The sequence below is a fragment of the Benincasa hispida genome, chromosome 10, assembly GCF_027475165.1.
Source record: "Benincasa hispida cultivar pf3 chromosome 10, pf3_genome.v1.1, whole genome shotgun sequence".
Taxonomy (NCBI): domain Eukaryota; kingdom Viridiplantae; phylum Streptophyta; class Magnoliopsida; order Cucurbitales; family Cucurbitaceae; genus Benincasa; species Benincasa hispida.
In genome coordinates this window covers 44,566,527-44,585,461 of record NC_143487.1, presented here as the reverse complement: position 1 = coordinate 44,585,461, position 18,935 = coordinate 44,566,527, and the positions used below count along the sequence as shown (strand labels likewise).

General features: G+C 34.8%; 1 protein-coding gene across 4 annotated transcripts in view; it reads right to left on the bottom strand.

The window, feature by feature from the left end:
- The window catches only part of LOC120088153 (CCR4-NOT transcription complex subunit), a 28,846-nt gene extending 16,507 nt beyond the window's left edge, over positions 1 to 12,339 (bottom strand). Inside the window, exons 1-2 of one of the 4 annotated variants that reach the window (XR_016523836.1) lie at positions 12,009 to 12,307; positions 9,629 to 9,739 (exon numbers count right to left, since the gene is read on the bottom strand). Coding sequence is in view for 2 of the 4 variants with exons in the window: in XM_039045259.2 (XP_038901187.1) it covers positions 9,629 to 9,739; positions 12,009 to 12,206 (309 nt within the window). In the remaining 2 variants the exon portion in view is untranslated. Of the gene's footprint in view, positions 1 to 9,628; positions 9,740 to 12,008 lie in introns of all 4 variants that reach the window. The other 3 variants (XM_039045259.2, XM_039045257.2, XM_090305807.1) reach the window with 3 other exon arrangements.
- Between the last annotated feature and the right edge of the window lie 6,596 nt (positions 12,340 to 18,935).

The following is an 18,935-nucleotide window of genomic DNA, read 5'->3' as shown; positions in this document are numbered from 1 at the left end:
AGCCAAATGCAGGAAAGTGGCTTTTGTAGCGAATTTCTCCGAAGCACCAATCTTCCATTTGAGGCTGCCGTTGCTACCATTACTTCCTTCAAGCTTCCAGTATTGAAAATATGCAAAAGTTCCACAATATCTCCCAACTCTATCAAAAAAGTTCCTTCTAAAGCCCAAATCCCAAGATTGGTTAGAGAAACACCAGCAATCAGCCACTTTAGCCTCCTTCTTGTTAGATATGGAGTAAATACTATGAAATTTCAAAGCAAGAGGAAGGAGGTCACACCACCGGTCGTTCCAAAAGCTAATAGTTTTTCCGTTGCCCAACACAAATTCTTCGCTCATGAACTGCTCTTTATGCTTTAAGATCCCAGCCCAAAGAGTACCCTTTCTACCTGGCTTAGGAGCTTTAGTCATCCGACCGTTAGTCTCTAAGCCATAAATCGCACTGAGCATCTTCTTCATAACAGAATCTCCATAACCATTTCATAAGGCGGGTAGAGTTCTTCTGACGAAATGATCCAATCCCGAGACCCCCAAAAATGGTAGGGAGTGAAGTCAAACTCCACCTGACAAGATGGGAAGTCGGGTTAAAGGAGCCTCCATTCCAAACAAAATCTCTTATAGACTTTTCCGGATGGTTGAGAGTTTTAACCGGAGCTTGCATCAATGAGAAGAAGTAGCGAGGGAGACTATTAAGGACCGACTGGGCAAGGGCCAACCTACCTCCTTTGGAAAGAGCGATCCCTGTCCATGTCGATCTACGTTTTAAATTTTTCCTCTACACCACTCCAAACATCCTAAGCCTTATAATTTCCACCAATAGGGAAACCCAAATAAACAAACGGTAAAGATTCCACTTTACACCCCAAGTTCAAGGCTATTCTATCTAAAGCATTTCTATACAAATTAATACCAATGATGGATTTTTTGGAAGTGTTTAAGGACAAAACAGAGCCCAAAGGAAAGTGTTAATAACATACCACCATTTTGTAATATTGTTGTCCTCCAAAGAACAAAAAATGAGTGTTGTCAGCATATTGCAAGTGGGTCAAATCGGAAAACATTGGAGAGTCTTTAGAATCAATCTTCTCTAAAGATATGAAGGTGTAAAATGGAAGATAGCATTTTTTTTTCCTTTTATGTCATCCTAAGGATGACCTTCCAAACACTCTCTCCTCTCTCCTCTCTCCCCCCGGCCCATCTCTAGCCTTTCAACCTTCCTTGGTGCTGACCTCCGACGATCTTCTTCTGTCTTCCCCTGCCTTCTACAGCTGTTTATTCCCAAAGATCCTCTTCAACCTCTATCTCCCTTACCATGGAAGTTCATAGTTGTAAGATTGAAGACAACTTCTTTTGTGTTTGGAATGAAGGCTCGACTTTCTTCATAGAAGTTATGATCAACCGTCTGGTCTTATCCCTTACTCCTAGACATCATTTGAAGGCTCCTTTGTTGATCTTCTACACTTATCTATTCAGTTTCCATTCCTTCAAAAGTTCATGACAATGGAACTTGTGGCTTATTCAAATGTCGCTTTCGAATGTTTGGTTGGTGGAATGCATACTTTGGCCTCCGACAGGAGGATGCAAAGTTATTCAAATTCTAGCTGCTCACCATAATTCTGGTACGCTTAGTGCATGGGAATTATTGAAGGAAAGTAGGAAGGATTTTTCAAAGTTGATTCAGTGTGATACCTCTTTAGCTCCATGGCAAACAAAAGCTACTATCACATTTGTTGACAAACAAGAGACGCAATCCAATTCAAGAAGAAGCTATGCAGAGGTGGTTCATTTGCCTCTCTCAGGTCATTTCTCTTCTAATTCGAGTTCTTATTAGGTTAGAAAGAAAAAAGAGGTGGTGGCTATGAATTTCAACGAACTCAAAGTGGTCGCGCGCCTTTATGCTTATAATTCATGTCAAACATTCACTCAGCTTTAGAATTTTATTTTCAAGCAGAGATCGTCATGAATCCACTCTCGGCAGATAAAGCTCTTTTGCATTTTTCTGGTAGATGGACAGATTGGAACTTCAGAGGTGCTTGGGAAATGATTGGAGATTTTCATTTAAAAATCGAAAATTTGTCTAAAAAACTCACTCGATTCCAGATTTAATTGAAAATTCTCTTAACTACTGGAAATTGGAGAATTTTGAAGCTTAAGGAAATCGTATAGGAGGCTTAATCCGTGTTTCTTCTTCCACACTCGATTTGCTTGACTATTCAACTGCCCGATTTAAGGTTAGAGAGAAGTTACGTGGTTTTTTACCTGCTTTTGTTAATGTGAAAAGTCCTTGATGGAAAGATCATGGCTTGTTTTCTAAGGAGGAATCAAAGGAGATGTTGCTTCCACTTGAAGATGAATGATTCCCCTACAATCCTAAGATTGGTGACTGTTCAACTTCTCACAATCCAAGTTTTGCCAAGCTGGATCTAGTAAAAAGTGTCCTTTTAACTTCTTAAAAGTCGTGTTTAGATGAAATCAGTTGCGATTTGGATAAAAGGGATGTCAAGAGTCAAGAAGCTTTAATTGAAGCTCCTTTTGCCGAGGAGATGTCCCACAAATTCCTTTGGCTTTAAATGAGAAAAGATTAAATGTTGCACCTCTCATGGACAAAGGAATGTGAAGAATCAAGAAGCTTTAATTGAAGCTCCTACTGCCAAGTTGTCCCAACCAAATCTTTTCACTTTAAATGAGAAAAGATTGAATGCACCTCTCATGGACAAAAAGAATGTGAAGGATCCAAAAGCTTTACTTGAAGTTCCTTTTTCTGAGGAGTTGTCCCAACCAATTCCTTTGGCTTTAAATGAGAAAAGTTCTCCTTCCCAAGCAACTCCTCAGCTTCTCAACAAGAAAGGGCCTACATCGGATTTAACTCTTCAGGATTCTTCTCCATTGTTTGGCTCCTCAGAACAATTAAGTGTGAGAGTTAAATGAGCGTTTTTCTGCAACCTACTCAAAATATTACTCTAGAAGGAAATCATTTGAAAAGCTAACCCTTGAAAATTCTAATTCCTCTCTCTTAAATGATGACAACATTGAAGAATCATGTTCCATCAGTTTGCCTCCCTTAGTGACTGTTCAAGTGACCTCCTTGAATGCGACTTCAGCAGTTATTTTGGGCCCCTATCAACATGACCATTCATCTTCTCGTGTGCCTGATCATTCTGATTCAGACTCTGAGGTCAGTTTGAGTAGCATTGAACCAGAGGATTCATTCAATTTTCCAATTCCAGCATTAGTTGATGAACAACCTCTAGATGATCCATGTTTGGCTTCATTATTTTCAGAGAATTCTTGTGAAAGTTTAGAACCCTCTGCTGATATTTCTTCTTTGGACCCTTGTTTGGCACCTTTAACAACAAAATTTTCTAGCAAAAAGACTATTCTAGCCACTTGTTCTTATCAGAGTGACAGTGAAGACTTCTCTTTACTTTACAAATAATGTGGACTTTCAAAGAATTCTAAAAGAATTAATAGTTTGGTGTGGATTCTTCTATATGGTTCCCTCAATTGCTCATCCAAATTGCAACACAAGCTACAGCACAAACTTATTTCACCCTCAATATGTCCTCTTTGCTTAGCTAACGGGGAAGAAATGCAGCATCTGTTTTTTTATTGTTCCTTCTCAAGTAATTGTTGGTGGAAATTATTTTCTTGCTTAGGTGTGCAATGGGTTTTTGTGAATTCAGTTAAGGACAACATTCTTCATCTTTTGGTTAGCCATTCTCTTGCCTATAGAGCTCAGATATTATGGGCAAATGCAATTAAAGCTTTGGTCTCTGAGATTTGATTTGAACGTAACCAGAGAGTTTCCCATGATAAATTTATAAATTTGCCTAACAGATGGGGGTCAACCTGACTACTAGCTTCTACTTGGAGTTCACAATCTGAGCATTTTGAAAATTATTCTATCCAGGATATTTGTCTTAATTGGAATGCGTTTTTATTCTCTATGTAATCAAGACATGTATTTAGTTTGTTCGTAATCTCTGAATTATTGTATCTCATATTGGAAATGATGAGGGTGCTATGGAGGTATCAACATAGTTGAGACGTCCGAGTGCACCTATTGATCCTCAGTTTTCAATTTTCAGTTCTTGTTTGTTTTGGTTTGATATTTTGTCTCTTTGTATTTTGTCTCATTATAATTGAGCTATTGCTCTTATCATTATATCAATGAAAAGTTCCGTTTCCGTTTAAAAATAATAATAATGTGGACTTGATATATATGAGATAAAGGTTTCGGCGCTCTTCTCCGGTTGCATAGGGTATGAAGATCATTTCTTGGACTCCAAGAGGTTTGGGGATTCCAACAAGAAAATTGCACAGGAAAAATTTTCAAGGATCACAACTCAGATATTTTGCAGGTTCAAGAGTCTAAATTACCTAGCTTTGATTCAAAGTTACTCAAGTCTGTTTGGAGATCTAAAAATGTTGGTTGGTCAGCTATAAATTCCATTAGTTGTTGGGGTTGATTGTTAACGTTGTGGGATGAAAGCTAAGTCAATTTCATTGAAGATCATAAAGGCTCCTTTTCTTTCTTAGGCCATTTTTCTTCTCTATCCAGTATTAGTTTTTGGGTAACAAATGATTATGGGCCAATTGATTACCGAGAAAGATCCTTGTTGTGAACTAAAATTCATTCTTTATCCATTCTTCGTTGTGGTTCTTGGTGTATTGGAGGAGACTTTAATATTATTTGTTGGATGCATGAAAGAATCCCAATTGGTAGTCTCAAGAAGTATGCTCCAGTTCAACAAAGTAATTAATGATCTAAGCTTGGTGGAGCTTCCCTTATCCAATGGTGATTTTTCATGGTCAACATCAGAGGACTGCACTATTCACTCTTTATTGGATCAGAATCTGTGAATTTTTTAAGAAAAGTATTGTTCTAGCTCAGACGTACTTGTCGTAGTTTGCGTCAATGCCTCTCTTTGGTGCTCTCTTTCTTTTTTTTCTTTTTTTTTTTGGAAGGAAACAGAATTTTTCATTGATATAATGAAGAGAATCTAATGCTCAAAAATACAATGAAACAAAGCAAATAAGAAGTGAAAAATAAATATACAAACAAGAGCAGCACAAGAGTATCTAACAAAATGATGCTAAGACAAAGTTCATTGTGAAGAAATAAAAGCTCCTCCGTTCAGATAAATGTCTTGAATGGAAGATTTTACAAAAGATTTGGATAGAGAACACCAAGCGAAAGCATTGCGCCTAGCTACTTCAAAACGGTCGAACCATTGAAGATACTTTTCATGAAAAACTCTCAGATTTCTTTCAGACCATAATTCAAGAGCTTTGACCGCATTAATCCAAAGTTGCTGGGACATCTTCTTCAAAGGAACTCCAAAAAGAACCTGCTGGACATTAAGTTTGACAGAATCGCACAAGACCCAATTTAAATGAAAAATAGACATAAGCTTTTTCCAGCAAGCCGAAGAGTAGCTGCAATCAAAGAGTAGGTGTTGTAGATCTTCGCACTCAATATCGCACAGGAGGCAAATGGATGGAGATAAGTAATGACCTGACAGATTTCTTTGAGGAGTTGAGGAACAATTCAAGGAACCATACAGCAAGATGCAAATTAGAACGTTGATTCTTTTTGGACTATTTGACTTCCAAAGAATTTTAGCTTTATCCATATTGTCTTCTGCAACTAACCTTCTAAAAAGGGAATTAACCGAGAATTTGCCATAAGGCTCCGAAGACCAGCATCTTGAGTCAGGCAAAACCCCAAGAAATTTATTTGATATATCTGCAAGTCTCTTACTACATCCTTCGCTAGCTACTCTTCTCCTTTGTGGAGTTTTGTATCTATTGAGCATTAATCTCTTTTCATTTCATCAATGAAAAGTTTTGTCTCTTGTTCAAAGAAAAGATATGAAGGTGTCTTGAAGTTTTAAGGAAGTTCTTCACCGGAATCTTAATCATTTTCAGTGTAGCAAACATCCCGTCGATGTTTCCTCTTTTTGGGTTAGGAAAGATACAGAAGTGGTGGATATGAAGTTTAGCAATCTTTTCGTGGTTTCTAGATTGTTTGCCTACTATACATGGAAGGATGTTCATTTTGCTTTAGAAGATTATTTTCAGTCTAAAATCTCAATCAAACTTTTTCTAACTGACAACGCATTGATAAAACTTGATGATAGCTTTGTTGACATGGACTTTGATGAAAAATGGAAGACAATTGGTAACTTTCATTTGAAAGTTGAAAATTGTCTCACAAAGTATATTCTCATCCGAAGTTTATTGTAGGATATGGTGGTCAGCTCCTACTAAAAAAAAACTTACCTATGCCTTTTCGGACACATTTTAATTTTGAAGCTATTGGTGAAAACCTTCGGAGTTTCGTTAGGATTTCTTCTCAAACCCTAAATTTCTTGGATTGTTCTAAAGCCCATATTGAAGTTAAAAGAAATCTGTGTGGTTTTTTGAATTTCTCCCCGCTAAAATTGAAATTAAATATCATACCAATGAAAATTTTCATCTTAGATTTGGTGATATTTCTCTATTAGACCCTCTAAGTATTCTTCAAGGTGAATTACATTTCAAAAATTCATCAAATTCTTTGGATATTGCAAGATGAATTGAAGTTAAGAGAAATGAAGAAGTGTCTAAGGTAACTAATTCTTTTGGTGTTCCCACTAAATTAGCAAAGGAAACCCGAATTGATTCGACTTCAATCAAGGCTGTTCAGCTCCCCAAAAGGAAAAAATCTCTCCTTCAAAAGTCTCTTTTAATCATTTCGAATTATGAAGAATTAAAGAAAGGTGAAAATGATGAGGAAGATGAAGGATTTCCCTTACCAAGCAAAGAAGAGTTGAAGATAGAAATTGATAATCCATCCGTTCCTACCATACATGAAGCATACATTATTGATATTCACAGGGTGAACAAGAATTGAATTCTAAGTCACATTATATTTCAAGTTCACTTGGTCCAAGGAAGTAAGTAATGGAAAGGTTCATGTTTTCTCTATCCCCTAAAGCAACTTAGCCTCTACATTACTATCAAAGAAAGGAGCAGCCGCCTAGAAAGGCACATCCAAAGATCAATTCAGATGCTATGGAGGAGTCTTGTGTGCCAAATTCTCAGTTGATAGACAAACCACAAATCCACAATCATTGCTTCCTGATATGAATTTCAGCCAATCAGCCATTAATCTCCTAGGATCAAATATCATTTTATCAAAGGGGTCTCTAGCCATTTCCCCTTAAGAATAACATGTCTAATTATGATTCAAATGGAGAATCCATGGTTAGTGTAAGTAATGAGAAACTTATAGATTTTCAGACACAATCAAATTATGTTGACAATGACATTATTCAGAGGTTTGCTTCACAAACGGTGTTGATTCCTTGTTTCAAAATGACAACAATGAGCAAAAACTTGAATAGTCAAAGTTTGTTATAGATCAAGTAGATAAGTCACCATTATTCCGGCCAAATTTCCTTCTCTGATTGAAAAATGTGGTTTCAAAAATCGATCATCAGGTAAAATCTAGCTGGGATGGAATTAATCCTGTGGAATTCCTATAATCTTGAGACTAAGACTAAATGTGTTGCTTTGGAGAAGTTTTGTTTCAGTAGCAGATTTCAAGTTCGGAATAGCTTTTTGGTTAGATTCGTGGGTTAACTCTGAAGATATAAGGCTCGAGTTCCTCATTCATTCAAGAATATCAACCTTCCACATCGGTGTAGTCTTTAATCACTGGGATACAATTTGTATTCTTGGAATATATCTGTTTCTAGGCTATTTTAGGTCGAAGATAAGTTGGACTTTCATTGGCTTTTGGGTTGTTTCTCATCCTCTAAAGTAAAACATACATCTTTGCCCGATTTTAGAATTTGGTCTCTTGAGATATCGAGCCTTCTCTCGTTGAGTGGCTTTTCTTCAACAAATCCGAGGATTATATTTTTCGATTTTCACTAGTCTTTTGTTGGCATTGGATTTAAAGTTTTTGTGCTCTATAGCTGTGGGAGATATTTTTTCAATTCTTCAGATTTGTTAGGAATTAAAATGATCTTGGAATTTTCTATGCTTCCATGGTTTGTTCATTTTGATTCTGCTTGTTTGGAGATTTTTCATTGTATTTCAGTATTATTGTCTATCTTTGGTTTAGTTTGTTACTCTCCTCTCTAAGGGGTTATATATTTTTGTGCATTAATCTCTTTTAATAACGAAAAGTTTTGTTTCATTAAAAAAATAAATAAATAAAACAGGTATCCACTCCATCCAAATTAACCAAAGGATGGCTCCCACAACACATGTCCAAGGGACTCGGCCTTGCCCTTGAAGCTCATAACCATCAAAATTTCTGTCAACCAAATTTCCACTCTATTTGGAATACAAAACAAGAGGCGAAGTTCTTTGAAATAAAGATCCATCCCACGTAGGCAAAAGGAGCAGTGAAGGAAGGAATCAGTGGTCTAAACTTTCCTCCCCCTTTTGCAAAGGTTGTATTGTCGAAGGAGAGAAAATCCAACTAGGAAATCTCCTACAGTGTTAAGAGTTTGCACATGTTTTTATGGAAACAACAAAGAAATAGAGTACATAAATCCTAGGTACATCAGGGACCACAAAAGTTTTTTTCACCCTTTTAGGGACTTCTAGTTTCTAGATTGCTTTCACCCAATGAAAACTAGCCACTCTTTTAGGGTTCTATAGGCTAGCTTGAACGAAAAAGACCCATTAGATTCCACCATCCATTTAAGACAATCTTTTTCCAATTGAAGTTGTACCCACCAATGTCCCAATGAGAGAAGTCTAATTATCCATCTCTCAATCAAACAAATGTCCTTTAATCCCCAAGTCCCAAGGTTTTCAACTCAGCAACCTAGTAAGAACGATGTTTGCTTCTTTCTTTGTAGTTATGGTGTAAATGTCAAGGAACAAGGAGGACAGAGGAACATGATCCACCCAAGCATCTTCCCAAAAACAAACTTGTTGGTCGTTTGGTTTCTAACCATAAGCTTGGGTGAAATTAAACAAGTAGCCTTTGTTTTTTACTATATCCATCCACACTCATCCCCTTGCATTTCCTATGACAATCTTTGTCATACAGCTGTTCAAGTCACACCCACATATCCCCTTACTTCACTCCACCCAAACAATCCTCCTCCAAAGACTTGCTCAATGGAGGCCAAAGAAAAAAGAGTTAACCTCATCCATGGTATTTTCCTTAAAGCATGAGCCGCACTGCACTAAAATAAGGACCAATCCTAAGGCTTGCACAAAGCACAAAGTCTTGCGAGGCACATAATAGAAATCTATGGAAAAAAAATATAGCTCTTTTAAAATAAGTAAACCAAGTTTTATTTAGAAGAACACATGAGGGCAATACAAAAGAGAAAGCCCAAAACAAAAGGTAAATGAGTACAGTTACAACAAAGCTACAAAAGGGACCTCCAATCCAAAAGTTAAGTTCAGCAATAGTTTACAACTACGTTAAATTGCTTAGGTTTTTCCTACCCAAAGTGTAAAATAGCAAACATAACACAATGGTGATGACCGTTGATATCTAACAATAATTAAATAATTGAGCATCTATTTGAAACTAAATTTTTTAGTCAAAAGGTATTAAGAGCAAGAACTCTAAAATGACATGGTGTGACAAGTCATGAGGTAACATACTTACATTTACAATAAAAGATATAAATGGATTAAAAGATGACTTCTGCGAGGAATATGTCTGGTGAAGAATGGAAAATCCCACTAAACGTTGTGTGGCACGGAGCAACTTCTTGGGCTGCAATTTAGACCCATTAACAAGTAATCCATAAAGACAAAAAGCGGTCAAGCCTTCAAAATATAATGATTACATGGAAAATATAAGAAAAAAATGGAAATAGGCACACCAACGATATAGAAATTTAACCATCACTAAGCAAACGAGTGTAAATTCTATAGTGGAAATCAAAATTTTGTCCTTTTTTTCTTTTGGTAAGAAACCACGCTTTCATTAAGATGAATGAAAGAATGTAGAAGGGCATACAAAAGACCGAGCCCAACAAAAAGGAGAAGACTCCAACACTAGCCATTCAAGCAAACTCCAATCCACAAGAACAAGATTATGTTCGTAACTACAAAAAGGTTTAACCATAAAAAAAACATCTTCACACAATCTCTCAACCTCTCTGAAAATTCTATTATTCCTCTCGCTCAAAATGCCCTTGCCTTGACACAAAATTGTACCCTTCCCCTTAAAAGGGAAAGTTCAAGGGAACCTCCTCCATTTGAGCCCTATCATCTCTGTGCCACACCCAAAAAACCCCAAACAATCTCAACCAATGACTCCAAAGAAAGTGAGCAAACTGACAACTCCATCTATGCCCTATCCTCCTCGTACCTCATGCAGGGAACGAACCAATGCAAGAACAAAACTGGGGACATGTGTCTTTGAATACAATCCATAGTGTTGACTTTCCCATGTAAAATTTGTCAAGCAAAAAACTAAACCTTCTTTGAAATTAAGATAGAACATGAAAGAAGCAATGAAAAGAGAAGCTCATTAAAGTGTCCAAGGCCCAAAACCTAACATCCCTTCTCCTAGAAACCACGAATTTAGCTTGAACAAGGAAAAGAAGATTTATCACGTGCATGTCCACCACCTCTCTTTTTGTCAAGGGTCTTTGGAAATCCAAGGAGATAGAGGAGGAAGGATCTGAGCAAGGGAGCACAGAGGCTACTAGATGCGACCTCTTATCCGAGCAATGGCACAACCGCAAAAACAATGTACAAAGAGGCTCCTCCCCATCCAACAATCCTCCCAAAAATAAACCTTTGAACCTTCCCCAATCGAACGTGTGATAAATTGAGAAATTGAGGGAACCCAAAAGAGATAGCTTTGAAAAGGCTTTTACAAGTGCTTCTCGAAATACCATCAGCCCCCACTCAAAAGGGTGAGAGTCGTGCATACTCACAAGTCAAAATCACACTAAACCATAGTGTTTGGTTTTTTTAAGGAACGGCAACCATTTGGATTTTGCCAAGAAGGCCTCATCACATAATCTAACATTCGTGATACCTCATCGGCTACAACACCAACTCCCACTTGACCAAGTGAGACCCTCCCATGTCATATTTCCCTTCCCAAAGCAAGTCTCTCATCATGCTCTCAATTTCCTAACCCAACCGGAATTCTGAAGAGGGAGATGAAGTAACTTGGTCTAATTGTCCAAAATCCACGAACCTGTCCTAGTTGTCTCAACAATTCACACTAACCGCGAGAATAACAAAGAGAACATGAGGGGAAAAAACAACAAATCCTAACATTCTTCTTTCTAAATGATAAAAGAGAAGGCTTCCATAAGAATGAATAAACTACAATGAAAACAAAGGGTTACTACCAAACATAGCAAGAAAGAGCAGTGCTTCAGGCATTTTCTAAAAAAAGTACTGCAAACTAAAACCATGCATTTGAGAAGACCTCAATTATCTAAGACTAAACTAAAATGACAACAAAAATAAATGAGAAAAAAATCCTACACGTTGCATAATTCCACTGAGTGAAAAGCATTGACGATTTAAGATACCTCTCGCTTGCATGAAATTCAGTGAACAAAATCTTCTGCAGCGTTTTAAAAGTGTTACTTGTGAAAGAATATCCGATGTTGTCAAGATGACTCGAATCAAAAGATGGACCGAGATTGAGTACTAAATGTTCTGTTATAATTTACTGGATGATGATTGGAGAAATATTTTGACACAGTTTGAGTGACCGTAAAAGAAACGTATATATCATTATTGCAGCAGAGTTTCTGCGGCCACAATTACATCGATTTGGGTTATGCATCCCTAGTGGGTATCCGAGCTTGGTGACACAGACGCTTGTAGTTACAGGTTAGAATTGGTTAAACAAACAAAAAATGGTCAAACGAGATGAATGAATTATAAGACTTGCAAATGAAGTACAACCCTAAAGCCGGGCGTAAAGAAGTAAATCAGAACAAATCATAAAAGTAGAGAGAAATTAAGACGTGGAAAGTTCATAGGAAGAGTGACATAGATTGAATTACCTCCAACAGAATAACGAGTGAATAACAGGCAACAAATTGACGAGTGCGAGGGATCTTGGAGGTAAAATCGGCGACGATATCCGTAAAGGAGCGGTGATCTCCTCCTGCTAGCAAGGAGTAGAGAGTTCGGGATTCATCTGCCGTCAGGCTCATCTTCATGCTTCCCCTCTTGACTTCCTTGTTCGAGATTTTGAACATCAATGCACTTGCAAGGATGGAACAATAAGAACTCTCTACACAAAATTAGTAAATCTTCGACTTATATATTTACGAACTTTATTTTTGTTTTCAACAAGACGTCCGTCTAAACGAATGTTTTTTATTTTTTTCCTTTGTTGAGAATACCTTATTATTTATATTATATTCTATTAAAATATTGATCTATCCGTAAATCTAAATTGGATCTATGGAGTAAGGTAAGCTATCCACCCCTTAGTTGCGCGTAATATTCAAAAATAGAATCAAAACTACTATTTGGCTACAACATCAATTGAAATGATCGAATCCTACGTAGAAGTAAATGATCGATTTACTTTCAATTAGTGATTGCTTTACTTTCAATTTTATTCTCAAAATTTTATACATAATATAAAAAATATACAAAACATTCTAATATAGTAATTAAATTAATAGTATTAAAAATTAATCTAGATGGGTGAATCGATATTTCCATGATTAAAAAATTCTACAAAACATAAAAATAAACAACAAAATGTCAATAGTGTAAATATAATATAAATAATAGACATATTAATTTGATCAAAATTATAAAAGGTTTGTTTACTGATTTAAATTTAATTTTTGAATTATTTGTTTTTATAATTTTTTCTATAAATATTGATCAACAACTTGATATTTTCATCGACATTTTTATAAAAATAAGACTTCGAAATTTCCCTCAATCGACAAACTAAACTATATCCACTTATTCAATGACTAGAGACAATTCAGTTCATTGTTGTTACCTACCTATGATTTAATATTTTAAAAGTTTCTGGACACATAAATATTGAAGGGTTGGAAGGGTAGTCAAATTGGTCTGAACACTCACCAAATGGACAACAAATATGAAAGTATGGTTATGTTGACATGTGTCTCGTAGTCACATATAAGATATACTAGTCAAGACCACGTGCGTTGCATGTATTATCATAATGTTTAAAATGAAATATACATGTATAAGTTGAAAAGACTATTCCATCTAAATATCAATCTCACACAAACTTAAAAAGCACACAGAATCTACGTTAAATGATAAGAAACAAAATTAAATAAGATAACATATCTTAGGAGGAAAAGAAAAGTGGTTTTTTTAACACGTTTCCTTTATTTAATGTGAAGTACATATTTGTTAAAGATAAAATTTATTTTTAAAAAAATCATTTATTTAACGTGAAGTAGATATTAGTTAGAAATAAATTATAATTTTCAAAATATATATTTTTTTCTTAAAAAATAGATATTAATTTGAGATAAAATGTGATTTTGTTATTTTAAAAAAAGAAAATTTACTTTAAATGACAAAACTTCTGAAAATATTTACAAATAATAGCAAAATATGATCGTAATAGACAGATAGACACAGATAGTAATCTATCACGATTTATCGTACACAAATAGTAATCTATCGCGATTTATCGCACAGTGAAATTTTGCTATGTTTATAAATATTTTGATTTTTTTTCCTATATTTGAAAACAGTCATTGAAAATATTCTTAGTTAAGGTGAAGTATATATTAGTTAGACATAAAATATGACTTTTTTTTAAAGATTCTTTAATTAAGATATTCATTTGAGATAAAATATGAATTAACGTGAAAAGCAACTTGGATAAAGGAGAATTCATCAAAGGTATGTGAAAAGAAACCCTCTTGTGTTTTTTCTGAGAATGCATGCTTTATAACTCAAATTAAATGTAATTAGAGTGCTTATTGATCTTATTTGCTTTTATTGCATGCTTGTGTATTCCATCAATTTATTTAACAAAAAAAACTTTTTTTATTGGATATTTTACTAAGCCTCATAATTCTAAAATTTAAATTAAACCAAAATATTTTTCTTTTTTCTTTTTATTTATTTTGGATGGGATGATTTGATTATTCTCTTAATTTTAAACTTTAAATTAAAACAAAGTATTACTATTTTTTTCATTATAATCTTATCTATATTGATTTTTTAAATTGATTTGAATGATATGACTATCCTTTTTAATTTCAAACTTTAATTAAAATAAAATACTATTGTTTTCTTTTTTCATATAAAATTTCATGATGATTTTTTCTCGGTTGAAAAAAGATATTTGATTACCCTCTTAATTTCAACAAAAATATAATATTTTTCTATACAAACAGAAATCTTAAAAACTTAATATCTTTTGATTTGCAATGATCTTCTTCTTGATTTTAAATTTTATTTCAAATTTTTATGAATTGGTGTATAATTACAACAAATTTGAAAAGAGAAAAAAATAACAAAAGCATGTAAAAAATAATAAAAATTATTATAAACTCCTAAACTCATTGGTGTGCATTTACAAAAATTAAAACGTGAAAACAAAAATACAAAGGTATTAAAAACAATAACTATCTTCTTTGTCATTTTGTCAACATCTAAATTGCTTGAAGTTTGAGTATTTTCTGGAACCTAAAAAACAAGATTTTTTCTCCACTCTCTTTAATATATGAGGATCAGTAGGTGAATCTATTGCATGTATAGAAAAACTATAGAAGCGTTTAAAAAAATTTATATTAAATCATTCTATATGTTTTTACAAAATTGAAAAGTGTAAATTTTTGAAAAAGACAACATACATTAATCAAAAGAGAGAGATGATATCTTAACAAATGAATTAAACTTCTTAGAGAAGTAAAATAAACATTGGAGAATATGTTGCTATTAATGATTTAAAAAAATATATATATTTGCAACAATTTTTTTTTTAAATAGAGGGAGAGAGAAGAAGAAAGCAACAACGCTAGAGAGAGGCAGTTAACAAAAAGAAAAAAGAAAGAAAGAATAGGGAGAGGAGATTGTATAAGATCGGATCATGAAATACTTAATCTCTCTTTGTAACGTCGTTGACTAAAAAGATTAATATTTCATAAGATAACCATGTGTAGCTTGATCTCAATCCTAAGTGAGTTACGAACTCATGTCTGTGAAGGCTTGTCCTTTGGTTTATATGGGTGAAAGTGGCCCGAGTCACCGACTCAATAAGTCTACCATTTTGGGAACAATAATCGAGTTGGGAGCTGGAAACATAACTACACAGGATGAAATTAATTCATTATCGACTTTAAGGTAAGTAGAAGATTTGTTCCCTTAAATGTTGATTTCAGGTTTTGAACAAATGATACCCGCCCTCTCTCTGGCCTAAGAGAGACTTAGTTTATGGTAGGACCATAAACAGATTGTTTATTAGAGGAAATGTAATTACAGGGGTAAAACGATAATTTAACGCAACTATACAAACAACTTATGAAACATTAACTTACTTGTAATGATTAAATCCATGGATGCAACATGTTCTACAAGGCGAAGAATGCAGTTATGGATCTTTAATGGAGTAACTCATACTTAATGAATGTTGGTTAATTTAATTAATTAATCTCGGATCATTGGAGCTTCTAATCTGTAGGTTCATTAGGTCCCTTACTAGCTCATAACGGTTAAACAAAGACCATTAGTTTTGATAATGCACAATAATTGTTATAATACTTATTTTAAATTATATTAAAATAATTTCAAGAAGAGAGTGAAAACTTAAAAAAAAAAAATATTCAATAACGTTAAGTGGTGGTTGAGAGACTAGAGCAGGCCATATGAAAGAAGTATAGGATAAAGATTGAAAAATGAAGTTGAGGATGAACGGGGGTGTGAATCATGATTTAGATGGTGAGATACAAGAGAATAATGAAGATTTAATTACGTTTTGGGGTTTTTTTTGTTTTAATTTTTTATGTTTTTATCATTTTCAATTTATTTGATTTGGGATTGCTCGATTTAATTGGACTTTTATGTTTTGGAGTGATTTTAAAATGATCAAAATCACTGTTGTCATTTTCAGTGAAACATGCTTAATCCTTCAAAACTAATCTTGATGATATGAAAATTTTATTTAAAAGTTAATTTTGAGTAATTAAAAGTGTGTATCGAGTGTTTTTAAAAATGAAAAAAGTGATTTTGATGACTTTAAAATCATTTTAAAACATGCACTTAAATAAAATGGGTTGTGGGTTGGGCTTAAATTCGAAAAAGAAAAAAAAAAAAAAAGATCTAGCGTATCCCCTTCACGTATTGGGAAGTAGATACACGTATCTGAAAATTAAAATATATATATATTAGATACTTCAAATCACATATTAGACACATATCTGTCATGTATCTAGAGGTATCTGTATCTGATACTGATTCTCTACACAATTAGAAGTATATATGCTTTATAAATGTCAAGCATTCCAAATTATACATATATACAATACCATATATGTATATAACATTAACCAAAATATTTGAAAATAAACCACTCACAATTCACCGACAATAATTTCTTTTCTTCCTAACCTTCCCAGCTTCCCAGTTCCTCTCAGTTTCCTCCAACTCCAACTTGCCTTGAATTTGTCCTAAATTAGCTTAGAATCCAAGAATTAAGGTTAAAATAACATTGGAATACCTTATTGGCCCTAAACTTAGCTTACCAACACCAAATAGGGGAAACTAGGTGTTTTGAAACTCAATGGGTCGCATGAGACATGTTGGGCACGCGACTAGGTTGTCTGGACATGCAGGACACGGTTGCTGAGTGAACAAACACACAGACAGGCGTTGAGTGTCACACAGGCGCAAGGCTGGTGTTGAACTGAGGCCCTAAACATGATAGATAGGCAGTAAGCGCGCGAGCGTGGATGCTAGTAAAGACGCATGTGCAGGCACAGGTGTGTATTGGGTTGGTCGAGTGGCAGAGTGAGGCACGAATGCTAGTGCCCGTGTGCACCCTGATGGGATGTCATGCACGAGGTGTGCGAAGTCTGCGATGGATGTGTATGTGCGAACATTCTCATGGGCACAGCAGTTGGGCGTGCAGGGTGGTTGGGCACCTGGTGCTGGGTGTTTTCTGGCCCACGTGGCAGACTGCCTTCTCCATTTAATTTCAAATTTTCCCAACATTCTATTTTCCAAACCATATGGTAGCCTAGAACCCCTTTCTATACTCAATCTCTCTATTTTGGCTCAAGAAAAATGAAGTTTACACGAGTGAATTAGAAGAACCAAGAATCCAATTGCCCTTATTTATACTAGTTCTAAGCCCTTCTCCTTGTGCCAACTCCTCTTTGCATGCATGCTTAGTGTCTTCGACATGAATATCCCAACACAACACACCCCTTTGAGATGTCTTCATCAGCTTCTTGCATAGCTCTTCCTTGTTCCATATGCGCCCACTTCTTACTTGGACTTAATCAAGACTTCTTCTAAATTTGCCACATGCCTCTTCTAGCTGTCAACTTGGCCTTGCTCCCCAAGTAACCCTTAGTTTCAATGCATCCTCTACCTTCCTTGGGCGCATGTTTCATCAGAGTTTAATGCATCCTACCCCATATTGGTCACATGGTTCTCTTGTCATGTGCCCATATCAACTCTTTAGGTTCAAATATATGCCACCATGGTTTCAAGGGTACTTCCAACATATGGTTTCTCTTACACTCTTCCTTCCTTGTTCACCTTAGTATGCATCCATAATAGTATCCTATATGCGTCTAAGTGTTCGACTATGCGCCCAAATGGTCTTTTTAACTTAGTATGCATCCAACCCTAGGAATGATGATTTGAACTTGTCCAATCATGCTACACGGGTTGAGTTCTACTACCTTCCTACTAAAACTTAGACAAATTTCCACTTCTCTAAAGGACTATGCATTCAACCCTTCCCTTCCAATCTTCTCCTTTGTTCCACCGCATGACCCTAATACTTAGAAATTTTCCTAAGTACCTTAACTTCTTCCAAAGCATAGTTTGGACACTTAACCAAATTCTTAGCTTCTAAGATCCAAGTATGCGCCTATCATACTTCCTTGGCTCAAGTGATTTTTTAGTGTACTCTAGCTTGGATGAAAAGAAAAAGGAATCGAGGGCTTATGCTAACCTAAATGACCTAGTTTAGGCTAATAATAAATAATGGCTACTAAATGTTGAGCAAAGTAAAAGGAAAACAAATGGAGCTTGTATTCTTTTTTAGGGCATCCACATATTTGAATCTCAAGAAAAGGACTAGCTTGTGATAGAAAATAAAGAACACTAGAGATAAATAATGGAAAAACTCATATTAATGTAAAATTAAGAAAGTACCATAATACACAAAATACTAATTTTATAGTAAATAGAATATGCATAAATTAAATTTACAGCATGCTAATAATATTAAAGAAAAAAGAAAGAATTAGGGTTTGAGAAAGGTTTGAGAAAGCCCTTACTTTTGAATAATCTTTCTTCACGAAAAACTCCTTCTCTGGAATTGATCACGATCAAATCAATCTCCAAATGATCACCACCATGAAAAATTTGTTGGGATTGATGCTTTAAATCTCGTAGGGTTCTATAGTTTATAAATGTTTTTTTAAAAATACTCACTATTAATAAAATAAATGATATTTTATTCCATATTTGTTGCATTGATCACAAATCAATAAATTAATATCCAGGGTTATTTTATAGTTTAAACATGTATGTAGAGACATATGGGTGGATCATGTTTAAGTGATAACCTAAATAGTCTGTAGTAGATAGATAAAGTTGGATACCTTATCTTGGTGACACTACGAGTATGGTCCGCTTTGTAGGTGTTACAATTGTTGTAAAGTGCTACAAAAGATTTGATTCTGATCATTCATGTGTAGACATGTGAGCGGAGATATTCTATACAAGGGAGTTTG